Genomic DNA, 27,288 nt, shown 5'->3' on the forward strand with positions numbered 1-27,288 from the left:
AATAAGTAGGCAGTTGATTTTTAATGTGGTTTATTAGTTTATAATAGATTACAACATCTACAATTAACCTCAGAAAATAACTCACATCTTTCCTAAAAATGAAAGTTTTTTTGGGTGAATAATAAAATATGAGTGATATATTAGGGGTCTTAGAGGAGCAAGAAGAGATTCTGAATATAAACAAGCCATCATTCTGGTAAAAAGAAATACAAACAAGAAGAATAAAAATAGTTGATGCACAAAAGCCATAATGAGGGGGTAGCTCAAAAAATAACTTCTACTTTGAATGGTTTGGATGAAATACAAATTATCCACAGAAAAGTGTGGACTGGCATAAATGTTTGTACAAAATTATAAGTGTATTTCAAGAAGTATGCAAGAGGCAACCGCCTGCATGATGCACAAGGTCCTAGCAATGCTCTGCTTAAGTGCTAGTGCACAGAGTCCAAACCACTGCATTTTAATTACCATGCAGCTTCAGATATATTGCCTTTGATATGGAAATGTTCTTCTTCTCTCATCTTCACATATGGTCTCATGCACAGAAATCTTTATCTGATTCATAAAAAATAAACTAGAATCCAATCTCAACACCTGACCTCAGTGCTTAGAAGTTTTTTACTAAGCATGGTATCACTATAAAAAGAATGGCTAATATTGGTGTAAAGTTGGATATTTTGAGCAAAGATATGAAGGATTTGCAGTTAGGAACTGAATCGATACTGCTTCTCTGAGGTTTTAGGGTTTCATGTTCCCTTTTTTAAGACTACCACAGATTTGAGGAAAAACAGACCAGCACTCTTTTTTGGAGCTGAGAGAGTCTGCAGTAGATTTAAATGATATTCCATTTTACACCCTCCACCCACAGTCTTCAACTGATATTTCTATCCAAACTATTACAATGAATACTTAAAAATTGAAAAGCTCTATCAAAACCCATAATGCAAATTTTGAACTATTTCCAGTTTGTTTAAATGTCTAAACAAAATAATTAACTGAAAAGCTTTTACCCTTTTCCACAGAACAAGGAAAATAAAAACACTTTCCTGTGAATAAATAATGAATATATAATGAAAGGATGGTGAGAGTTTCTGACACAACGCTCACCAAACAATGAGTTTTCGGATCACATTTAAAAAACCTCAGGCCAAAAGGATATGCTACACATTTAAACGGGGCTTACATTAATAAAAATTGCTTTTCCTACACTATATAGGAGCACTAGGTTTTTTTACTTGAATATTGAGATTCAGGGCATAATCAGTAGAAAATATACAGTCAGGATGAATACATAAACTTTCTAATACCTTATTTTCCTTATTAGGAAAAAAAACAGAGGAGAGACATATTTCTTAAGAAGAAATCCAAACCCAAAGATAGTCCATTTCTTCCTCTAAACAGCAGTGAATGTTCATTTTTAGCAGGTTTCTATAATAAAATCTGTTATCATTAAATCTCATATACCTACATAACTTGATAATTGTGAAATAACTTGATTAATTTTTTAATGGTAATATGGCCTATCTAACCTCATGAGAGCAGATAATACATCCCATCTGCAAAACATCTTGCTGTAAGTTATCTGTGTTTTATCATTTCTAGTACCTGTCTGTGCCTGATATGGTATTCTCAGACACATTAGCTTGATGGAATGTTTCACTTGGCTTGAAAAACATCAATTGATATATATGCATCCCTAAACTATATTAAAACAAATAGCTCTTAGATAAACCAAAATTTTTGTTGTACTATTCTATACTTTCATAGAAAGTTGTTTGTAAATAGTGAAAAATATATGTATGTATGAATTCTCTCACTAACAAGAGAATGCTTTCAAACATGGAAAGAGATACATAACCGAACAAAACAGAAAAGCATAGAAAATATTAAAAGTAGGTGTTAAAGCCAATGTATATTATCTTTTTCAAAAGAAATTCATTTATTCCAGTACCTACTATACTAATTGAAAGAAAATTATTTAAAAGTCACTAATATCTTCAATATCAGATAGATATGTGTAGCAATTTCATCAGTGACCAATAACTAAATAATTCCTTTAAAAGGTCAAATAGAAACAGACATAAAATCTCAATAATGCCATCAAATTTTATCATTTTTTACAGTAATATAGTTTAGAGCATTGTAAAAGAAAGATTTGCCAGTTAGGTTAACATATTGTACATATATGTTTTTCCCTTAAAATGAAAAATATCTGTTGTTTTCTGCTACTACTGAAAAAAATGCCCAGCAGACAATATAATTTTCCTACTTAATCTCATTTCTTCTAGGCATTCAGTTACCAAATCCATTATAGAATCAGCTTAAGGTACAGGTACTTGATACTATTATATCATTTATATCATGCTCCATAATAAAGAACTCAATTTTTTGTGCATTTTAAAAAATACATATTCACCAAGAGAATGTTCCTTCTCATGACTTCCAAAACATCAAATAAAAGCAACAATAAACAGAATAAACAATAAACAAAAAGCTATCTAGTTTTGCCACTATAACTGAAGGAATATGGTGGAGAAGAGAAGAGAAAGGAGGTGTTCGTGATACATGAGAAAAGCAACAGAGGATGTCACTATGGCTATGGAATTAATGCCCTGGTACTTGATATCGGGATCCTGGTTACTTACTATCTTTGGTCTTAAACTAGACCTAATAATTGTGATGCACACTTGCTTTCAAAGTTTGAAACATTTGTTTTTTGGTTGTTTGCTTTTTTTTTAATAGGGACAATTTCTCTTGATTTATGAGGTTTTCAAAACTGTAGAAGGAAAAAAACTGCATGTCATTTGGCCTACTGCCCATGTGCTCACATATGTGTATTCAAGAAGATACTTTCAAAACTGCACGGAAGATACCTAAATCAGTCATAACTTTTCTCCTGTTATAAGAAAGTGAAATATTTCATCGGTTCAATGAAAAGCAAATGCAACTTAATAAACCGTGTCCTCATTTCCCACCAAGAAAGGTGCACTCTTAATGCCATAGAAAAGCTAACCCTGGGCCGGGCGCGGCTGTTCACGCCTGTAATCCCAGCACTTTGGGAGGCCGAGGCAGGCAGATCACCTGAGGTCAGGAGTTCAAGACCAGCCTGGCCAACATGGTGAAACCTCATCTCCACAAAAATACAAAAATTAGCTGAGCGTGGTGGCGTGTGCCTGTATGTAATCCCAGTTACTCGGGAGACTGAGGCGGAAGAATCGCTTGAACCCAGGAGGCGGAGGTTACAGTGAGCCGAGATCACGCCATTGCACTCCAGCCGGGGCAACAGAGCCAGACTCCGTCTCAAATAAAAAAAGAAAAAAAAAGAAAAGCTAACCCTGTCCCACTAAACTTGTGAAAGATTTAGGATGTTTGCTTGTTTGTTTGTTTTGAAATAAAGAAGAGTCTTCTAGTGGGTATCAGACATATCTGAGTGGCCTAGAAACAAGGCGGGAGGAGGAAGACTGATGCAAGTGCCTAATGTTGAGTGTTGAATTCCAGGGTAACTGCACAGGGTGACAGAGGGAAAGTCATGTTCATGGCTGCAGAAATCTGGTCTCTGCCAGAAAGTGCAGGCTAAAGCAGACCTGACACTGGGATCTGGGAAGCCAGGTAGGAAGCTCAAGCAACAACAAGGTACTTACTGCTCCTCAGAACCCCAGGCTGAACCAGAGTAAGATAGGGAAAGACAGTAGATCTGCCCAGGCTTTCCCACAGTGATCACTAGCAGCCCCAAGCGGCTAGGCCTGGAGGGGGAAACCAGAAGCTGCAATCAGAGCACGGATATTAACTTCTGAGAGACCTTTGGGAGTGGGGGTGGGAGGGAGCACAGAGACAGGTAAACAATCCAACCTAGAAGCATGAAGTCCCTACCCAAGCCAGGACATACAATGCCAAGCCTGGAATGGTCTTACTGGGTTGGTGCAGAGGGCCACTAGCAGCCCTCCCCCACGAGTAGGATGTGAAGAATAGGTATGTTGCTAGATTTTCTCTGCATCTCCTTTCCCCATTCAGTCTGCACTCTGCGCTGGTGTCCAGTACCCCTCTTACCAATAGTTGAACAGCCGAAAAATAAGAAGATAAAATAGGAAGAGAAGAAAAGAAAAGATTTTTTAAAAAATCCAAGACAAGGCTACACTGTCACATTCTTCTCTGCCACGGCCTCCCGAGGCTGCCCTGGCCGGTTCGGCCCTCCCTCGGGAATCCTGGAACCCAGAACAGAGCTGAGCGGACCAGGTCGGCCAAGCCCGTGCCTGCGGGCCTCGGGGACGAGGTGCTGAGTGCGCAGGCTAATTATACATGTGGCATTTGGGCAGCCGACTGTCCAGTGACACCTTACCTTATGAGGAAACGTCAACCCCAGCAACTGTTCAAAACAAAATGCCATTGCGGGATCAGCTTCGCCGGCCCTTGGCCGGTTCAGGACTGCTTTTCCCACAGCCTCTCGAACTCAGTGCAAGAATGTGGCCTAGGGAGGCCAGCCGTGGGCGGGCGGGCCGACCAAGGTTGGGGGACAGGCAGGGCAGGACTTGCCAGGTGTCCGTCCTGTCCCTTCTCGCCATGGACCAGCTCGCCGACCTGACCACTTGACCTTTTTTATTCACCAAACCCACCTCCTAGAAATAAACTGGGCGGGGCTGTGTCTGTTCTCCTCGGGACCCGGGGAAAAACCTGGACATGTGACTAGAAAGGGCAGGAGAGAGAAGACCCTAGTGGGCGGGAGTAGAGGGGCCCTCTCTCATCTCTACTCCCCCGGGTTGCTGGCTGGGCCGTCCAGCCAGGGCCAAAGCCCGGCCGCAGGAGTACGCGGCTAGCACCGGCGCCCGGGACGCGGACGTCATCCGAGCGCCCATTGACAGTACAGCGGGAGGTCCGGAGCCCAGCCCAGTTTGCCGCAAGGACGGCTTCGGGCCACCTCTAGCCCTAAACTTCAAGCGCGGCCCTCACAGGGTCTCACACACAAAAGCAGCCCAGGACAGCCCATCTCGCTAACAGCCCAGCCCCGCCAGTTCAGTCGAAGACTTATTTTTAGTCCCCAAATAGGGGCGGCATTCAATATCTGACAATTCACACAAAACAACATTTTCAAACTTGGTCAGCCTAAGAGACCGTAAATAAAACTCAAAACAAGCTGGCGACTGCCACCTTTTATCTGCTCCGAACACACCAATTCTTTTTATCTTAAAGCTCTGCGGAGCGCCGGGGAAGCAGCCCGGCACCGAGCTAATCTGCCCTCAGCAGCCCCGGGCCGCTCCTCCCGGCATCGGAGCACAACCCCAGCAGCCTTTGCACAAGCCCTTTCCCTTCTCTGCCCGGCCCTTTAAGGGAGAAGGAAGAAAACAGCTCCCGCGGGAGCGGCCGGGCTCGGGCTGGGTCCCGGGGCGGATGGCAGCACCGCCCCCTGCTCTGGGCCGAGCCCGGGAGCAGCGGACCGCGGCCCCGGCTGCAGAGGAACGGCGGGTGGCGGGGCCCCGGCAGGGCGCCGAGAAGGACGGAGGGCGCCGGCTGGGCTCAGGGACGCGGGGCGGGGAAGAAACGTGCCGGCGACCGTGCGCTCGGCCGGGTGACTCCCTGGCGAAGTCCGCGCCCGGCGGGGCTGAACTACCCCTCGCCCCCGCTCCCGCCAGGTCAGGCACCACTGCCCTCGCGGCCAGGGTAAAGAGGACCACAGATCAGTTAGCACTTGGATTTCGGATGGGCTTGGAATTCGGTTTGTTTATTCCTGAAAAGATCATTAAAAAGTACTATCCAAAAACGGGGGGAGGGGGAAGGAAGGGCGACAAGCGGAGGGAGCTGGAGGCAACTCGAGCGGTGTCCCGAAAAAGTTGCGGCGGAGCGGCGGTGGGGTGAGGGTGGGAGGAGGGAGCGCAAGCGTTTTCTAGCGACCCGGGTTTTCTTTATGAACTCCTCCGAGTAAACTTTATCCCGGCGAGAGAGCGGCGGAGATCCTCGACTCCCGCCCGACCTCAACCGGTGTCAACCCCACAAACAGCCTAAGTTTCCAAACCGAAATGGGGGTGGGGTGGGGGTAGCATTAAGAAGCCCAGAAGCTCAGCGGGTCCTCCCGACCTCCCGCACCCAGAGCCTGGGTGACACTGAAGCGCTCCGAACACTGTGGCGTCGCAGTCACACAGCGAATCAACCCAACACTTTTCAAGAAAACAAAATATTTGCTAGGAAACTTACTTTGCATTTAGTCTCTATTCTTTGGGGGATGCGGTTTAGGTCGGCTCGCAAGGGAAGCCCGTTTTGTCCAGGTTGGATATTGTCTACGTATGGATCAGCCCTTGGATGAGGGTTTATTTTAATTTATGGCTTATGCATTCTTTTAAGGTCGATTTACATGACCTCCGGCTACAACTAAGACAGCCGAGGAGGGCACTCCAGTCGTCAGTCGGCCAAACCCACAATTAAAACAGCCCTCCCCCTAGTCTCGGTGTGACTAGGGCTCTCCCGGGGTAGGCTGGCTGCCTGCCTTTCTCTTTCTCTCTTCTCTCTTCACTTCCCTCTTTTTTCTTTTTTTTTTCCTTTATATCTTTCTTTTTTTAGTATCGCGAAATAAGAGGTGGTATCAGTTTTTTAAAAGTTTCAGTGTAACTTTCTCTAAACCCAAGCCTGCAGCGGTAACAAGAGATACAGCGCTCACAAAGCCCTCGGGATGTTGCCCTCTTGTGGGCACGGAGGGCATTACCGCCTAGCGGTCCCATCTGAACCTTCAAAGCCGACACGCATTTGCTTTCACAGAACGAGGAGGGATGACTACACACGCAGCCACAAAAGCTTCCTCTATCACACACTTGAGCGAACTTCAATGAAATACCTACCTCAAACTTCACGGAGACTTACAAATTCATTCTCTAAGCCACCTGACTTCTTTTTCACATCATTCCCAATTATATAGATTAGAATACCTATGCGGGGAGGCGGAGGTGGAGGAGTGAGGTGGGCCGAGAGGGCAGACAGATTTCCGGACGAATACTTAGGATGGCGATAACAGCTTTCTGTTGTCAAAGGTTGCGTTGTGTCCCTGTCCCTGCCCTTTTGCCTTAATGTCCTACGCACAGTTATCTACGGCTACAACATGTGTTTTCTCAGGGTGGATTTTTTGGAGGGGAGGTGAAGGGGAGAAAAACAGACCCCCGCCACGCAGATCTGTCACTCCGGAACAAGGCGCAACTCTCCAAGAGGGGGACGCATCCTCGGGATCAGCGCGTCCACCAGCGAACGGCGGGCGCCCGGGCCCCTTTCTCTCCCTCCACTCCCCCTCCGCGTCGGCCCCTCGGAGCGCCCTCCTCCCGCTCCTCCTCCTCCTTTCCCCTCCCCAGCCAAGTACGCAAACCCGCCCCGGCCCGGCAGCCGCGGCTCCCGGCCACCCGCGCCCTCTCGGGGCTCCGCTCGCTCGGCTCTCATCCCTCTGCCTGTCCTGCCCCAGCGCCTCGGTCCCAGCTCACAGAAACTAACCCTGGAGTGCCCGGAAGGGCAGGAGCGGAAGACGCCGGGGGACGGCGGCCCGGCCCTGGGCTCCTGCCCCCTGCCCCCTCCGGCGCCCCAACAGGTAGCTCACAGCGGGCCGCGCGCCCTGGCTCTGCCTCCCTCGCTCTCGAGATCGCTCGCTCCGTCCCGGTTACCTGGGCGGGCTCCAGGATGGTACCGCGCGGGAGGGCTCCTTGTGCGCTGCGCCGCAGGAGTAAATGGCATTAAAGAAAAAGGGAAAGATACAAATAAAAAAAATTAAAAGGAAGGGGAGTCGGTGCTAGGTCAATTGTCACAGTCCGGGGAGCAAGGGAACAGAACCCCCCAGCGCCGCGGCCGGCGTAGCCCGTTAACTCAAGTCTGCGGGGGTGTCCCGCCCCGGGTGGGGGCAGCGCAGAGCGGCAGAAGTTTGCCGCCGGGGTTCCAGGAGGTGCGCGCGGAGCGGGGTGACTAGGGGCTTCACCCTGGAACAAGTGAAGGCGATGGTTAGTGCTGTCAATCTTGGCAATCAGTGTGAGCGGCCATGTCGTAAGTATTCAAAGCATTTCCCGTCGTGCAACATCAGAAAGTGAGTGGCCAGGGCATTGATCTGAGCGAGGGAGAGGAGGCTGGGCTCCCCTCCCAGACAACACAGGCAAGATGAGACAAGAGGCGAGGGAGGCAGCGAGCCAGGCAGAGAAGCTGGGAGGGAGGAGGGCGGGCCGGGGGAAGAAGGAGGGGAGAGCGGGAGGCAAAGGCAAGAGAGAGCCGCAAAGAGAGAAGAGGGCAGAGAGATCGGCGAGACCAGAGGTTGGAACTGGGGAAAGCGCCTGGAAAGAGACGGTGAAGCAACTACTAGGGAAGAACTGGAAGGAGACAAAGAAGAGAGAGAGTCGGGGTCAGAGGAGAATGGGGACAAGTACTAGGTGGGGGAGAGGCAGGCTGAGGGGAAAACGACCAAAAGAGCTCTATTGGGGCTAGGGCTGCTGGGAGGAGGAGTCAGGAGAAAGGCAAACTGTAGCGTGGAAAAGGTAGGCAACTCGGGGAGAAAAAAAAGGAGCAAACTGGAGAAAGTGAGGAAGTCAAATGGTAAAGGAAAATGTAGGAATGGTAGCTTGTGCTTTGGAAAAGTTAGGTGACAGAAGGAGGCATGGGCTGAATGTTGAGAAGTACTAAGAGATAGAACTGGACCACAAAAGCGAGTCACGAGACAAACGGAGAAGGGGAAGGACAGGCAGGCCAGGGAGAAGACAAGAAGGGTGGATATTAGGATGAACAATAAGAAGGATGAAGGAAAACGAAAAAAAGAAGTAGTCAAAAGAGAGAAAAGAAAGAGATGAAGGAAGCAGAGATGATGAAAACACACCACTTAGTAGGATCTCAGCAAATGGGGGAAGAGAAACATTTTAAACGATGGAGGAGGAGGCGTTGAAAAAAAAAAAAAGAAAAAGCAATTCACACAGGAGATTCCTAACAAATGTAGGTGGCAGTGTTCTGGAGGCCATATGGATTATATAGTTTATGGATTCAAATTATTATAAATAACAGGACATGTACAAATCACCAAAAAATTATTACACTTTCACGGCAATAAATAAAACAATTCCACAACTGTTATACTGTTATATGGATAAGTCTTCATTGTATGGGATTGAGTAGGTGATATATGTATATTACCTCAACTTTGTAGAGGAAAAGATTTGGAGAAACAATTTCAAGAGGGGTGGATTAAAGGTTGTTGAAGATGAAAACAGTTTCAGTCACCCAGGATGACATATAAAAATGCCTAAGTCAGATGTAGAAAATTATGTGAATAAAAGACCCCCAGAAAAAAACCTAAATAAAGATTCCCTTTGAGTCATGTGTAGGGTAGATTATAGATTTGAAGGACATAGAATGTCATAAAGAAGTAGACACCTGAAACTTAATCTCAGTGCAAAAAAAGCTGGAGGACCAGGACAGGGAATAATCATGGTCTCAGGTAGTAGAGATGCAGAATATAAAAGATAGATGAGAAAACTAGCTTTCATAGCAGCACAAGGCTAACTAGAGGCAGTATGCACAAGGTGAGGTTGGCCTGCCTTAACCCAGGCCCAAAGAAATAGACTAGATTTGAGAAACTGAGGTCAGTGGAAAGTCAAAACTACATCAAGATAAAAGCTGGGAAAGAGGTTCTGAAGCACCAGCATAACCTGCAGAGATTTGTGAAGGAGAGATCCTTACTGTATAGAAACTCATATGAGATGGCCACTTTGAGACAGTTCATCAAAAGAGACTTTGTGAAAGGACATATGGACCAAAAGAGGAGTCAGGAATGCTGATTGGAGAAATCAGAAAGTTTCATGGCAATCTAAAGTTGCCAACATGAGGAAGACCTCCTAGAGATGAAGTGATCAAAGACAAAGGGGAGAAAGTCTCATCTCTATTACATTATCTTTGAAGAAAACGGAGACAGGATGCAAGCACAGAAGATGGAACAAGCTGAGCTGTCGATCATATACTGCCTTTTTAAAATATACTCCATGTTGGTTTCATACAAACTCCAGATTAAAAAAAAGAGAGAGATAAGAGTGAAGATGAGCTCCTAGGATCTGTGGGGCAGAAGAAATAGTCATATGCTCCTGGCCCACTAGGAAATACAATACTTGAAGACTGGTAGCTTGGGGACTGTGAGTTAAACTGACTTGATGTTTTTGGGAGGAGTTAATCCCCAGCAAGAAATCTTGTGTCTCCACCAGCCATGGTGACTTTCAGGACTGGAAATTCTGTCTCTAGGGGCCAGAGCCTGGAGGCCAATGAGATGTACACCCTGGTACCTCGCTGGGCAGCTCTTAAAGGCCAGGGCTCCCAGAACTGCCTGCGGGCCCCTTGACCTCTAAGGCCCAAGGGGCAAGCTCAGACTGGTGTTTCTAGCCCAGACAGGAGTCAGATCTCCCCTGTGTGTGTAAGAGTGTGGTTGGGCCTGTTCCAGAGCCTTGCGCTCCTCAGCTGTCTGCCCTGGAACTCAACCACAAGGGCCATAAAACCTCTCCAAAGCCTAAAGAGGTCATCATTGAAGGACCTGTCCTAAATGCCTGCAGAGAGGAGACGGGTGTAGATTAAGTCTCAAAGACCAAGTCCTCAGGGAAGAGCCACCTAGAGAGGTGAAACATTAGGGACGGAAAGGCTGGAGCGCGACTGGGTTCCTCCAATTTGCTGCGACAAGTTTGGCTTTCCAAATACCAGCGCGTCCGTCTCTTTAAATCACAGAGCAATCGGGGTTCTGGTGGGCAAGACTGACCCTGCCGACCAGATGCAGGCCGCTAGCGGGAGGCAAGAAGGAAAAGAAGGAGACATTATCAAGATCTCTGGCGTCCACTGAAGGCCCTAATACCCGGCCGCGATGAACCTTCCGAAAAGGAGCCGCAGGAACCCCTTTTAGATTTTATCTAATAAACTGATAGCAAAGTAGATTGATAAGGCGGAACCCAGAGCAAGTAACAATATTCATCCCTAAAGGAAGGAAACTAAAATTTGGGGTCTCGATGCCGCACTTCTGGCTGTGTAAGAGTGACACGTGGCCCTGGGGGCGGGGGTGCCATCTAAGGGTTTCCTCTAAAGCCTCGGGCGCTGGCTATACCAATGAAGAGGGAGAGGCGGAGAGCGCAGCAGCCTGCTAAAGTAAAGTGCTGGGCTCTCCACCTACCTGGTGCGCACCGGCCTGCGGGCTCGGAGAAGTTCCCGGAGGAGCAGAGGGCACCCAGGCACGGTGGCCAGATCCAGGCACTCATAAGCTCACATCCCCTGGGGGTTGGAGCCCCACGCGGCGCAAGAACCCCGGGCGCTGAGCTCCGGGGAACCTGGGAGGGAAGGAGGGGAGAGCGGGTGGGGCTGACTTACCTGCCCGCAGCAGTCGCTGCCTCTGTGTTGTCCGAATGTCCCTGCGCACCGCAACCAGCAAAGGCAATTCGGCTTTGCTAACTTTGGCCTCGCACCTCCAGAGAAGAGGCGCGAACTCGCAAAAGGAAAGGCGCGCACGGTTCCTGGAGAGAGGTCCCCCTGAACTTGGGAAGGACAAGGCAATTAATTCTGCTCGAGAAGTTAGTATTTAAAACACCCACGCAAAAATCATAACGGCTATTAAAACCTCGAATTCCCGCTTTGAAAGACTCCTTACACCATCCGGGCGGACAATTCAGACCTACATGATTTCATATTGAAGTCGCTAACTTCTTTCAGGAAGGACTTCAAAGCTACTGTATAAATTGGACAAGCATAACTGTCAATCGCTTCCAAACACTGAGAAGAACTTTTACTGAAACGAAGGATAAATGAGAGAGTGTAAAAGCCAAAAGGGAAGAAGTTGAAAACTTTAAGTCAGTACGGAGAAGTTTTAGCAATTGGTTTCCTTAAACGGGATAACAAATAAACCAACACTTCAGCTGCCCATCGCACTTCATTTAAGTTTGAAGTAACCAAATAACCTGAACTACCAAATAACAGTGCCCTTGGGACTCTGCCTCAAAGAGGTAGGAACTCGTGTTTCAGCAACAAAAGCAAAAAGCAAACTGAATAATGTCCTGCGTTCCTTAAGATGTCATTCTGTAAAAGGACAAGGCATTGTCCCTCGACTTTAAGTGGACAGAGAATAACATTAAATTTCATTTGAATCTGCGTGTCATTTCTGTTAGGAAGATCACAGCGGTAGCGACAGTAGCGGCAGAGCACCGCCACAAAGGAGGTGGGGAAAAGTGGTAAAAATGCATGAACTTTTTTCCAAAGAAAAATAAAGATAAATCAAAAATAAGTTTTACAGACATGCCTTTCCTAGCTTAGGAAAGTTAATTTTTAAATGCGCTTCTGCTGTCTAAGGTGCAAAGCCAGGCTAGGGAGTGCGTGGCTGGAATCTGCATGCTGATAAGAGAAGGCTGATGTACTTACAGTGACAGAGGGCAGGCTGCGGGAGAAAAGCTGTTTGTGTTAGCCTGCGAGTTACCCAGGGCTGCAGTGAGAGCAGAAGGGAGGAGTGGGAGTGCCAGTCTGCGTACACCTTCACCGCGTCTCATTACATCTGCCAGCCTCTCTCTCCCTCTCTCTTTCATTTCCACATTCCCTTTGTTCCTGAAAAAAAAAAATCTACACGTCACATCAGAGTCCCCAGATGCAGTCTACACCAAAGAAAAAAATGAATAATTCAATCAAACTGTGCATAGTCTCTAAGGCAATAAATCTATTACACTTAAAGAAACGAAGGGTAATTACCACCATAGAATTAAAATAAGGCCAAAGACCAGAGATGTCGCTGAGTCTGTGGATAAACTCATCCGTAAATAAAGTTTCATTTATTTAATCTTTTTGGCATCTCAAATGGAAAGTCAGAGAAAGATTTTTAACTTATTTTAGAAGGGTACTCACTTCTTTTTAAACACATTGAGGCGGGGGGGCGGGGTTGGGAGTGGGGGGATGGCGATGAAGAAAAGGAGAAAAAGCCTGGAGTATACTACCTTGCTCAAAAAGCTCCCAAAGGCAGCGTGGAGCGGCACAGACACGAACTAAGACAATGTGTGTCCGCGGAGCCTGTACAGGGTCCATTTCTCCCCCACGTCACCCCCCTCCATTCCCCTCTAAGGAGACGAGGATCACCCTCCACTCTCACCGACACTGCAGCTCTGCACAAGGGCAGCTGGAATCTGGGAACCTTACCTGCAGCACCAATACCTAAGAGAAATCGCGCTTCCCTGACACTAACACGCCATGCCATCCCCACGCACCCTGCCAAAGTCCTGTAACCATCTACTTCTTCCATCTGCCTAAGAGAAACTGTAAACGGGATTTCCCCCCCACGATTGAATGGAAGCTCTGTACTGTACCGACTTCTGGATTTGCCCTGGGTTGAGTTTAGGGAATGTCTGGAAAGAAAAAAAGGGAGGAAAAAAGGAGGGGGGCAGCTCAAGCCTTGTCCAAGTTAGTCAGAAGGCGGTGTTAGGCAGGAAAGCGCCTACGGGAAAAACAGCTGGGATGCAGACGGGCTATGGAAATCTCAGTTCTAGGAACCGTGTCCTTTCGTCCCGGAGGTAAGATTGTGTGACTGCCGCACGTTTATTCTTTCACTGTCTGTGTCTCTCTTCCCCACCCCCAACTACCCCTGCCACTCAGATCAGCCGGCATGCACCCTGGAGAAGGGCACAAACACGGCGGGGGCTTTATTTTTCAGGTCTCTCCACTCATAAATTATGGGTGTCACTAAAACGAGATTAGCAAATCTTCTACCGCTGGCGGCGGCAACCAGAACCTCTGTCTTGCCAGTTGCGCACTCTGAGACATCTCTCGGTGCAGAGTGGTTCCGAAGCCCCAGCCAGCTGGGTCGCTCGGCCTGAGGGCTCAGGTGATGGAGAGGAGGCTCACGGCGTCCCAAACGGGTTCGGCCAAGGGTTTCCACCCCATCACCACTTCCCGCTGCCTCCACCCGCGCGCGCGCGGACCCACGAGCACACACACACGCACACACACACACACACACGCGCGCGTATTCTGAAATTCTGGCCGAACTCCTCATCTAAACGGAAGTCCCTTTACAGTCAATTCAGCCCGCTCCAGAGCATCGGGGAAACTAGACTGTTCCGTGGATGAACTGCGAGGATGCCAGCGGTCAGGCTTGGCCGAGCTTTGTTTACGTGCCTAAGTCGCCACCTTGAGGTCGAGGGGAAGACTGCGCCCAGCTAGGGGCTGTAGAGACGAACCCAGCTGACACCGGCCCAGCAGCCTTGGCGACCTCCCGGGACCGCTTGAAAGAGAAGCAAAGGGAGGGCGCCCTGCGGGCGGGCGGGCCGCGCTAGGCGCCGTCTGCCCTCAGAGACTCGGGCTGACAGGAGTGAGAGCTAAAACTTCCAACTAGCTGAAACCAATAGCCGGGAATCGAGCGAAGGCGAACTCTCCCAGCAAAGTATAAAGCTTCGGGCCAAAGAGTCTGCAGCTCCAAGTCAGGGGCTGCGGCTCCGAAACTCCAAACACTAACTCCCAGGGCAGTGGCACAGGGTGGGGGCAGCTTCGAAGAGGCATACCAACTGCTCCGGTCCTGGCCGAAGACCGAGCTCCCTTCTGCGGTGACCTCGGCTCAGAGCTGACTCCGTACTCCCTGGGACTCATCTCCCGCTTCCTCTCCACCTTCGGAACAGTAGACAAAGGGACTCAGGGACGCGGCCAGACCCAAGGTCACAAACGGAGGTCTCCGAGACGAGAATTGCGTGCAAGAGAAGGACGTTCAGGCAGCCCGGCCGCCTGCTGCGAGAGCTGAACATTTCCCAGCTCTATAGTCGCCCATTTCTCAGGAAATCAGTCCTTCTGAGTGTCTAACAATGGATTAGGTAAAATAATAATGATTGTTATTAATTATATCAATGATTTTCTATTTTCCCATTCCTACCCCTATGGAAGCCTTTTTCGCTCACCGTTCTTCCTATATTCACGCCTTGCACTAAAAGAATGCCAGGCTTAAGAACCTCCTAGCTAAATCCTGAAATAATTTATCGCGGTTGTTCTTTGTTACTCCTGGTCACTCCCTCCAAGGCTTGGGGACATCTGCAAGGCCACACCGTAGGTCCTCCTCGGTGAACTGTGCCTCATGGGTTCCTCAGTCATTTCCCTGCTACTTGGATGCATAGACATTATTTAAATATACTTTATAAATTGAGAAGAATTCTATTTATTTCAAGAAAAAGGGACACTAGGGAACTATTTTGTTTTATATGAGCATAAATCAGCCCTGGCTGACTTCGGCCGTGCCCATTCAGTATTTTGGTCAACAATAAATAAATAATGGTATAAATTAAAAATTAAAAATATAGCCACAGCAACCCGATGCTAATGGACAGCAAGAAATGTCTTCTCCAATAAAAGAAGCAACAGGCCCCCAAGCCGGACCCCACTCCCTGTTTCATGCCACAGCCTATCAAATTAACATTGGATAGCTCTTCCATTTATGTGGAAAGCTGAATGTTACCGAGAACAGTACTGAATTTTCCCAGGGAATCCCAATTATAGAAACACCTGTGCTAAGTAATGCTATTCTAATCCACTATGAAAACCTTAAGTATGTAATAGTCCTCAAATCATCTCATTTCTTAGTTGCAGTGGGGTAGGCCAACCTCATACAAGAACATTAGACTTGTACAATGTCCTGAGAGCCTTAACTCAGAGCGCTCTTGGTTTTGCCATACATAATCCTGGCAGTTCATTTTATCTTAAATGGAAAAAATATACACATGAAGTTTAACATAACTGGCAGAAACTAAGCCAGTGTAGGAATTAAACAAATCCAGTGACTACAAAACTGGAACACAAACCACATGTGCAGTCAGGGACCAATTCCATTATTTTTAATCAAAAATTCTACAACATAGGAGTTGTCACTATTCAGTCTATATTCTCCATTTTACCATAAACAGAATATTGAATGGCAAAATAAAAGGAAATGAAACCACCATAAATAATGTGATAGAAACCAGAACATTGTAAACTCCTATCAATTTCCCAAAAAACATACATGTCAGCTATATTTTTAACAATACCAGACCTAACATTTTTGAAGTGCTATCTGAAAATATATATATTTATTAAGGTAATCGTTGCTTTATTGCTTAAGGCGGCCAAAACTAACACTTCTGAAACATCCAGATGAAAAGTGAAATTTCTATCCATCATCTAACTGTTTCTCTTACAATGATACACAGAATTTTGGAATTTTTTTGAACTGAAAGTTATCTAAATAATTACACAGGTAAGCATGATTATCACAATAAAACACAGAAAGGAAAAATATAAGGGTTATAGGATAATAACCACAGAAATAAACTTTAGTCACTAAAATTCAAAGTACCCCTCATGATAATATCCTTCTGAGATACTGTGTTATCTTTTCACCATCAAGTAATGTTAAAGCATGCGCATTCCTTCATACATGCCTTTCTCCATTTATAGACCCACTTGCCTCTTCCCACATCTGAGGTTGACCATTCACAAAGATGATTACCGTATCATTCATTATACATTTTAGCCCGCCTAGAAAAATTTGGTAAATCAGTATAGATCCTTTCCAATACCTAATAAAAGACAAAGAAGGAACACAAAAGTAATGCTGTAAAACTTCCCACCAATAAATATGAAACAATAACTTATTACTAGTCTTTAAAAATTTGATAGTTTACCTCAGCAATTTGTTTTATTATTTGTTAGCATTGTGTTTAAAACTAAATTTGACTAAATTCTCTAATTTTAAAATTTGTTACTTAAAAATCTTCTTCGAAATCCCATACTATTTTTTAAATTTCTAAATACAGGATTTCTTTTGTGTGCGTATTTTTTTTAACATTACAATCATATTGGAGACTTTTTGCTTGTTTTCCACAATTTTATTCATGCTTAAATATTTACTGAGTGCCTAGTATGTGCAAAACAAATAATGAAAAGTATGTTAACTGTGGATTTATCTTTTTACTTTTATGATATAATAGATATTAATTCAAAATCTATTGCATATATACTGAAAATTAATTTTTATTAAATATGCCAGCAGAAGCATCCTGTTCAATATTTGATAATTCCACAAGATGATAGTTCATTCTATTTGGCACATACTATTGAAATTACCTGTTATTTTTATTAACCAACAAATTGTATACATTTCTAAAAATAAGTTTTCTGACTTATCAAATGATATATCTATAAAAAACCTTTACTTAAAAATAGGATGTATACTTATAAGACAATTCCAAACAACATCTTTTAATTTTAAATCAGTTCTAAAAGAAGACTCAATCTGTATTTCAAGTCAAAGTGTTTAATATAATTGCTATGCAAAGTTATTCTATAACTTGCTAAGTTTTATGTCTTTAGCATGTATCATAATGATACATACAAGATAGAGATGTTATCTTCCCAAATTCAAACAAACAAATGAAAGCTAAAAAATAAGTCAGTGTTCCCAAGTATCTGGATGTTTGCTATTATATAAATAGCTCATTGGGTTTTGTTGAATTTTTACATTTTCATCAGAATGTTTTCTATGAGTTTGAACATATTATGTTTAAAATGGGGGAAGGGAGGAAGAAAACAATAGCGTAAATCTGCAACAATGATCATCCTCATGTTCATTCATGTTTGTTTAAGATAATAACAAATGAAAAGCTTCACTTATTCACGCTTAAAGTTTTAGAATAGTAGGCTTTTGGGGGAAAATACTAAACTCAACAGCTCAATACAAAAACCTCTTTTAATTGCACACAATATGTTATCAACCTACTTTCAAAGTTGATGAAGTTTAGTACTAAATTGAATATTAAGCAAATAAGTGTTAACTATGTTCACTAGAATTAGCATATTTCAGATATTTTTAAGAGCATCAGCATCATGATATGGTTGTCATAGAAACTGCAACAATATGTCATTTCAATTAATTTTATATGCAGTGATAAGGCCTAGTTCTACATCACTTCAATACAAGTTTGAAAAGCAAAAACTGAAAAGCAGATATAAACAGTGAATAGTAAGTTTCCAATTTCTACCCGTTTAGAAATAGAGTACGAGCCTTTTAAAAAGAAAAATTCACAATGCATTCCAATGGCATGAAAAAGATAGCAATTTAATAAAGATTACAAAACATTTTAAGAGTACATTCTGAAAAAAAAGTTTTTACTAACAACCAACCACTTCTCTTAATATTCCATACTCTTGTTATTTAGGTCTATTTATAGGTAAGAAAAATTATTGGTTATTACATTACTTAATTATTAAATTATGGATGCTCTTTCTGTTCTTGAGAGATAGGTGCATTTGCTTTTACATTATAAATTCAGAACAACTAGAGCAGAATTTTAATATTTTTAAAGTAATTATTGCAAGAGATCCTTTTCATTTAGAAGGAAATCACACTGTATTATTGCAAAAGCCTTCTTAGTATATCACTGTGAGAGATATTCTGTTGACATTAATGGCATGATTATTGGAACAGAAAAAGCCTATGAAAATAAAGCATATATTTCCTAGAGAATAATTATGGCTGAAGATTTGGAGCTCAAAATTAATTTGTTAATTAGCTACCAAGTACCTATTCTTTATATTTTCTTTTATTGCACATTTCAATATGGAATATGCCCAAGAAAACTCTGAAAATGATTTGAAAAGACACGTTAGACTTAAGTCTATATTTATCATGCATCTTTTTAACATGTAATATAGCCCATGTTGCCAATAATTTCAACTAATTACTACAAAGCAATATCCTCAAAATATCTATTGAAATATTGTCTTAAAAGTAATTTTTAGAAAGTGAATGAATACTATGTGCATTTTTTTTTAATGAAGTCTAAAGGAGCAGTCTACAGAAGAAAAGATAAATATATGCAACTTATTCTCCTTGATAGGATTAGGAGGATTCCAAAGAAGCATTTAAATTCCAGTTTTCCTGACAATTAACAATGAAAAACAGATGTTTACAAAGCTGTTTCGTATGCGGTCTTAAAAGACGATAAAAGATGGTTTGTGGATAGTAAGAAGGAAGAGCCAGATAACTGCTTGCCGGGTGTATATTTAAAAAGCATTTTCGTTGGCTTAGTTATTGTTAATAGTGAAAGAAAACACTTTGTGCTGCACATACTGTATGACTGTGACTATAGAAGACTGCCATCATAAAGTCCTCAAAAACTCTTAAGATGTAATTTACAAAGATAATAATAACACAGAATTATTTCACTTCTCTGAATGCTACACATTTGCATACCAGGACTGTGTACAATATACTCATAATGCACATTCATAATAACAAGGACTTCTTAACTCTATAACTACAGCATAAGATCTGTGCAGTAGACAATCCATCTTACCAAGTTTTACTTATTGGTGTGAAAGTGTTAGTCTCAGTAAGCCAGGTGTTAGCTGTCTACGAAGTTGAAGACCACATTAACTACTACATCACCATTGTGAGAAAATAAAATGATAAAACTGAAAATCGTGTGACTTTACCAGACAATAACACTACTAGCTAGCTAAGATTATATCTAAGATAATGTCAAATGAATATTTCAAGAGTTGGATATGATAATCATGAGCCCGTATTACCAAAAAAAAAAAAGAAAAGAAACTAAAAATCACTGATGTTTGTCCTTGATATTATTATTTATTGAACCAGGCACCATGCTCTGTGTTTTTTTTTTTAATGTTTAAGTTTTAAAATAGTCATTTGGGTATTTTTCTTTACTCAAAATGATGAATCTTCTTCATGGGCATTAATCTCCTGCCCCATGCCTAGTAACTGCATATTTGGTATCCACTAGAGAAACCAAATAAATTCTAATTTTGGTTATTATCCATGATGTCTTTCATTTTTATTCAGCAGGGAATAAGTATAGTCTAATAAATGACAGAAATATGGTGTTTCTATTGCCTAGATGAGTTATTTTCTAAATTTACTTCTGATACTTTTATATTAGTCTAAAAGGAAAAGAATTTTTAAACAAAGAGAGAAGGAAAATTAAGCAAGTGGTACAATATGTAACAGTACCTGGATTAGCACAAACTGAGCAAAAATATCTAATTAGGAAAAATTTCTGAATATACTAACACATATACATTTCAAAACTAAAATTTCATTTAACATGAAAAAATGCAACATAAAATAATTACTTGTCCTTATAATTTTTATTCAACATTCACCACCCATAGGCATTTATTTATGTGGATATTATTATTGAAATTGAATGTATTTCACTGTTAAGTTTCAACTATCTCCCAAATTATAATAAAGAGTAAAACATATTGATGTATTTGACTTTATTCTATTAAGAGTTTTTTAAATGTAAGCTGATGATTTACATGAGCATTACAATTTATATTAAGACCATTATTACTTAAACATAAGGAACAAAGAAATTATTTTGAACCAGCAACATTTAGTCCTTGATATTATATTAGCTAAAAGATTGTTAAAAATCACCAGTAGACTTCTATTATCCTACCATTACAGCTCAGGTTTAATATACAAGGAGAAATTTGTAAAACTACTTTGGTTTTCAAAATCAGTACTAGTACAAAATCTCTTATGTCTAAATTTTATGAGTGGGATTCCAATGTTTGTTTCTATTCTCTTTTTAAAATAGCTTTTGTTAGAATAACATTTTATCCATTAACGTTTAAGAAATGATTTTGCAAAGCCAATAAGAGATTTAATGTATCACTGGTTTTTTCATATGAGTATATGTTATCTATCTGGGCATGACGATAGAAAAAATTACAAGGACTTCCTGGATGGCAGGCAGTGAAACACACTATAATCATCAGCACTGGAAAACCCTACATTATGTTGCCCTGGTTGGAATCAGACTCCAGGGATCACTGCCTCAAGCTTCCTGAGTAGCTGGGACTACAGGCCCATGCCACCATGCCTGGCTTGGAAAACTCTTTAAGTACAAGATGTATTCAAGGTTTTCATCAAAATCAAGTAGTTATATTTAATATCAATAAAACTATATATGTCTACATGAGATAGGTGATCATATATAATTATTTTACCTTGTAGTCTTTTGACCCAGAATTTCAGCAATTTTGTGATTTTTCCAAATACAGCAATAGGAAAATGAAGTACCAACCCACCTTTCCTGGAATAGGGCCATATCAGTTGGACCTAGGAGAATAGGTACAGGGCCTGCTCTTTTTTAATTCATTAACCTTTTTTGCCATAATTTTATTTGAGCCACTACAGCCACCAACTATTACAATTTTGTGGACTTGTTCTTATTTTATTTCCTACTGTTTCACAAATTTCTTCTGTGCAGTTATTAAAAATACTATTTCCCTTTTATCATTTGACAAATCTAAGCACCCAAAATGTGAACTTTCTCATTCTGCTTTCATTTGTGTGCCTATATTTGGAAGAGCATGGAGATTTTTTTCTACCAAGATGAACAGTATTTGTAAACTTACATAAGAGGTGTCCTGTAATTAGGAAACTTGTTTTTGGTCTGTTTGTTACAATATTTCACAAGCAAAGTTATACATACAACAGTTAACACTTACAGTTACACAGGAGGACTCATGTACTCCTTGTGGTGTCTGTATTTATTTTCTAATGTCCTTAAGGTAAACTAAAAATCCTAAAATGAAAGAACTGAGAACAATTTATCTGAGCTACTTCCAAATGTATAGGTGTGGGTGCTAAGATATAAGAAGAGTAAGAAAAAGAACCATGGTATCTGCATTCCACGAGTGTACAGTTTACAACCATTGCAAGTCATTCCAACAATTGCATGGAATACATTGACTGTCATGGTCATTCAAATGTCACAAGAAAAATATACAACCTACAAATAGTGGGAGTGAGTAATATCTCATTTTTCCTGAGAGTATAGTGTTGTACATAAAGATGAGCTAGAGTATTAGATCGTCTTAATAGTATAGTTTTGTATTCATTGGCTATGTACATGTAGATACTATGCTAAACAAGAGACTAGCATAGAGTTTAATAAATCAACTATTAAAATTATTTATACAAATCATTCAACTGCAGAATTTTTTTCAGGTTTCCAAGTTTGTGGTGTCCTATAGCATATCTATTAATAAGCCTTCATTCTAAGCCATTCCTATCTCCTAACAACTGCTTCTGTATTTACAATTGAGAAAATAAAAGCATTCCTCATAGCAGACATCCTAAGAATGCACATATGCAAAGATTCTCATGAAATTCTATCAGAAAGAGAGACAGAAATCTTGATATTTCTTACAGACCTGCTGTCAAGTTATCTGATGTGACTCATTTTTTGCTCAGGCCTGATTTCTTTTAGGTCCTAAAAATATACTTATTTTCACTTATTTGTAAAAATCAGTAACAGAGCATTGCTAGGTCATCTTGTAGATGCCTTTTATTTTTAATTGATTTTACTTTTCTTAAAGTAATGCTTGCAAAAAGTAAAAAATTCAATTTTATTGAAAAGCTTATGTGTGACAATGGACCTCTACCACACCTTTCCCCACCCTCATTCATATGACCCAAAGGCAATCACTGTCAAGTCTTTTAAGTGTTACTTTTGGTATTTAGCTCCACATTTCTAATAATGTGCTCATAAGTATATTTTAAGCTTTTGTATATACTGATTTATTTTATTTATTTCAATAGGTTTTTGGGGAACAGGTAGTGTTTGGTTACATGAATAAGTTCTTTAGTGGTGATTTCTGAGATTTGGGTACACCCACCACCTGAGCCGTGTACACTGTACCCAATGTGTAGTCTTTTAACCCTCATCCCCTCCCACCCTTTCACCTGAGTTCCCAGAGTCCACTGTATCATTTTTATGTCTTTGCATCCTCATAGCTTAGTTCCCACTTATGAGTGAGACCATACGATGTTTGGTTTTCCATTCCTGAGTTACTCTGCTTACAATAATGGTCTCCAATTCCATCCAGCTTGCTGTGAATGCCATCATTTTATTCCTTTTAATGACTGAGTAGTATTCCATCATATATAAACCACAATTTCTTTATCCATTCATTGACTGATGGGTGTTTGGGCTGGTACCATATTTTTGCAACTGTGAATTGTGCTGCTATAAACATGCATGTGCAAGTCTCTTTTTCGTATGACTTCTTTTCCCCTGGATAGATACCCAGCAGTGAGACTGCTGGATCAAATGGTAGTTCTACTTTTAGTTGTTTAGGGAATCTCCACACTGTTTTTCATAGTGGTTGTACTAGTTTACATTCCCACCAGCAGTGTAAAAGTGTTCCCTTTTCACCATATCCACACTAACATCTATTTTTTTTGTTTGTTTTGTTTTCTGATTACGGCCATTCCTAAAAAAGTAAGGTAGTATTGCATTGTGGTTTTGATTTACATTTCCCTGGTCATTAGTGATGTTGAGCTTTTTTTTTTTTAATGGAGTCTCACTCTGTCACCCAGCCTGGAGTGCAGTGGCTTGATCTCTGCTCACTGCAACCTTCACCTCCCAAGTTCAAGCAGTTCTCCCACCTCAGCCTCTCGGGTAGCTGGGATTACAGGGGCGTGCCACCACGCCTGACTAATTTTTGCATTTTTACTAGAGACGGGGTTTCACCATGTTGGTCAGACTAGTCTCGAACTCCTGACCTCACGTGATCCACCCACCTCAGCCTCCCAAAGTGCTAGGATTACAGGCGTGAGCCACTGTGCCCAGCTGCTGAGCATTTTTTAATATGTTTGTTGGCCATTTGTATGTCTTCTTTGGAGAATTGTCTATTCATGTCCTTAGGGCACTTTTTTATGGGATTTTTTTTTCTTGCTAATTTGTTTGAATTCCTTGTAGATTCTGGATATTAGTCCTTTGTCAGATGTATAGATTGTGAAGATTTTCTCCCACTCAGTGGGTTGTCTGTTTACCCCACTGATTGTGTTTTTTGCTGTGCAGAAGCTTTCGAGTTTAATTAAGTCCCATCTATTTATCTTTGTTTTTGTCACATTTGCTTTTGGTTTCTTGGTCATGAACTCTTTACATAAGCCAATGTCTAGAAGGGTTTTTCTGATGTCATCTTCTAGAATTTTTATGGTTTCAGGTCTTAGATTTAAGTCTTTGATCCATCTTGAGTTGATTTTTGTATAAGGTGAGAGATGAGGATCCAAATTCATTCTTCTACACGTGGCTTGCCAGTTATCCCAGCACCAATTGTTGACTTGCCACCACTATCTATATGAAGTCTCCATGTCTATATTGGTCTGTTTCTTGCCTTTGTGTTCTGATTTATTAATCTATTTTATAAAACTATACATCTATATAAACCCAAACTATCAAGATATCGAAGATTTCCATCATCCCAAAAAGATATCTCCTGCCCCTTCTCAGTCAATACCTACCCCTTCGGAGGCAATCATCATTGTGATTGCTATCACAGTAGATTAGTTTTGCCTATTCTTGTTCATTACAAATTCTTGTTCTTCACATAAATTCAGTATGTACTCTTGAATATAGCTTTGTTTACTCAACAGAATGTTTTGAATTTCATCCATGCTGTCATGCATTTCAGTGAAAGATTAATTTTTATTTTTTTATTTTATTATTTATTTATTTATTTTTTTTTTGAGATGGAGTCTTGCTCTGTTGCCAGGCTGGAGTGCAGTGGCATGATCTCAACTCACTGCAATCTCTGCCTTCCGGGTTTGAACGATTCTCCTGCCTCAGCCTCCCAAGTAGCTGGGACTACAGGTGCGTGCCACCACCCCCAGCTAATTTTTGTGTTTTTAGTAGAGATGGGGTTTCACCATGTTGGCCAGGATGATCTCGATCTCTTGACCTCACGATCTGCCTCCCAAAGTGCTGGGATTACAGGCATGAGCCACCGTGCCCGGCCCATTTTTAATTTTGAGTAGTATCCCATTCTATGTATATATGACCATTTATTTATCAGCCTGCATTGATGAACATTTGAATTGTTTCCAGTTTTGGCTAATATGAATAAAGCTGCTATAAATATTCTTGTACAAATGTTTTTGTAAACATGTTTTCTCAGGTAAAAATCTTAGAGTGGAATTTCTAGATTTTAATTAGATTTATGTTTAACTTTATAAGTTGCCAAACCAATTTCCAAAGTGGTCATATCATTTTATATTCCCACCAGCAATGTATGAGAATTTCAATTGCCTCGCATTTTACCTATATTTGATATTGTCCAGTTTGTTTGGTCAGTTTTTTAAAAATATTAGCCATTCTAGAGGATGTGTTTTAGTTTTAATTCTCCAGATACTAATGACATTGAGCACTTTTTCATATATTTATTAACTATTTGTGTATAATACTTTTTGAGATGCCTATTTAAGGTCTTTGATCTTTTTTTGGTGGGGGGAGGGTTGATTGTCTAATTTTATTGAGTTGTAGAATTGCTTATAATTCTGAATACAAGACCTTTGCCAGACATGTTTTTGCAAATATTTTCTCCATGGCTGTGACTCCTCTATTCATTCTCTTAACAATGTATTTTGATGAGTAGATGTTTTTAATTTTGATAAAGTCCACATTATTAGTTTTTTTCTTTTATCACTAGTTTTCTAGGTCCTGTCTAAAAAACAAATTCCATTATCTTGTATTGATGTTGCAAGATTGCAAAAGTAGCCTCTTATGTTTTCATCTAGAGATTTTATAGTTTTAGCTTTCACATAAAAGACTTTACATTAAAGTCCCTAGCCATCTTAAATTAATTTTTTTGTATAGTGTGATGTACGAGTGTGAAATAAGATGAAATCCGTATATTGGTCTCTGCCCCCAGTTCCTGATACAGGGCTCCTAAAGCCCTCTTGTAATTTCTTAAGAGATAGGAGTGCTAGGAGCATCTTTTGTTCTAATACTTCATCTTTAACCTTGGTTCCTAACAACAGAGTTCCTAAACCGCCTGACGTTTTCTGTGTGAGAGGAGCATCTTTTGTTCTAACAAGGTGACTCCTGATGGGCTCCTGGATTGAGACTGCTCACCAGAAATACCAAGCCATGATTAGAAGCTTTGTAATTTTAGTCCTATACCCCTTCCTCTGGGGAAGGAATGGGGGATAGGAATTGAATTAATAGTTCATCATGCCTATGTAGTGAAGCCTTCCCAAAAATCCCTAAAAGATTGGGTTTGGAGAACTTCCAGATTGGTAAACACATGAAGGTGCTGAGAGGGTGGCACCCTGAAGAGGGCGTAAGAGCTCCACATCCTTTCCCTATGCATCTTTTCCATCTGGCTATTTCTAAGTTGTATGGTTTTATAATAAACCAGTAATCTAGTAAGTAAACTATTTTCCTGAGTCCTGTGAGCCATTCTAGAAAATTATTGAACCAAAGGATGGAGTTGTGGGAACTTCTGATTTACAGCAGGTTGGTCAGAGGAGCACAAATGCAACCTGGATTTACAACTGGTGTCTGAGGTGGTGGCAGTTTTTTCGGACTGAACTCTTAACCTATGGAAGCTGATATAATCTCTAGGTAGATCATCTCATAACTGAATTAAATGCTAGGACACCCACTCAATGTCTGCTGAAAAGTGGAGAATTGCTTGGTGTGGGAAAAATAAAACCCACACATCTGGTGTCAGAAGTGAGCTATTCAGAGCAGACATAGTGATGGAAACAGGAGTTTTACTTCCAACAGGCGAAGCTCATTTTTTTTCCCCATACAGATAGCCAGTTGTTCTGACAGCATTTTTTAGACTATCATTTTCTTTGGAATTGCTTTGGCACTTTGGTTGAGAATCAATTGACAACATAAATGTGGATCTATTTCTGAACCCTCTATTCTGTTCCAGTTGCCTGTCTACACATAAATACTACACTGTCTTGATTACCATAACATTACACTAAGTCTTGAAGTCAGAAAGTTTAAGTCCTCCAAATTTATTCTTTTTGGTTGTTGTTATTTTAGGACACTTTCAATTACATATAAATTTTAGAATCAGCTTGTCAACTTTTACCCTCAAAAAAGCCTGCTGGGATTTTTATTGGGATTTTATTTAATCTATAGATAAATTTTGAGGAAATTGATATTTAACACCACCAACTTTTTCAGTCTGTGAAAATAGCATGTCTCTCCAGTTAGATCATCTTTAAATTTTCTCAGTAATGTTCTGTATATTCAATGCAGAGGTCTTAATCATATTTCATTAAATATATCCCTATGTATTTTATGTCTGGATGTTATTATAACAGTGTTTTTTAAATTTATTTTTTCCAACTTTTATTTTGGATTCAGGAGATACATGTGCAGGTGTGTTACCTGGGCATACTGCGTGATGCTGAGGTTTGGGGTACAAATTATCCCATCACCCAGGCAGTGAACATAATACCCAATAGTTTTTCAACCCATTCCCACCTCCCTCCCG

General features: G+C 41.5%; 1 protein-coding gene across 3 annotated transcripts in view; it reads right to left on the reverse strand.

Moving 5' to 3' along the window:
* Positions 1-14,629, reverse strand: part of SOX6 (SRY-box transcription factor 6) — a 641,322-nt gene extending 626,693 nt beyond the window's left edge. For 2 of the 3 annotated variants that reach the window (XM_063710998.1, XM_063710997.1), the window contains exon 1: positions 12,370-12,500. Coding sequence is in view for 1 of the 3 variants with exons in the window: in XM_055355890.2 (XP_055211865.1) it covers positions 12,370-12,530 (161 nt within the window). In the remaining 2 variants the exon portion in view is untranslated. Of the gene's footprint in view, positions 1-12,369; positions 12,550-14,489 lie in introns of those variants that run through there. The other variant, XM_055355890.2, reaches the window with a different exon arrangement.
* Between the last annotated feature and the right edge of the window lie 12,659 nt (positions 14,630-27,288).

This window comes from Gorilla gorilla, chromosome 9, assembly GCF_029281585.2.
Source record: "Gorilla gorilla gorilla isolate KB3781 chromosome 9, NHGRI_mGorGor1-v2.1_pri, whole genome shotgun sequence".
NCBI lineage: Eukaryota > Metazoa > Chordata > Mammalia > Primates > Hominidae > Gorilla > Gorilla gorilla.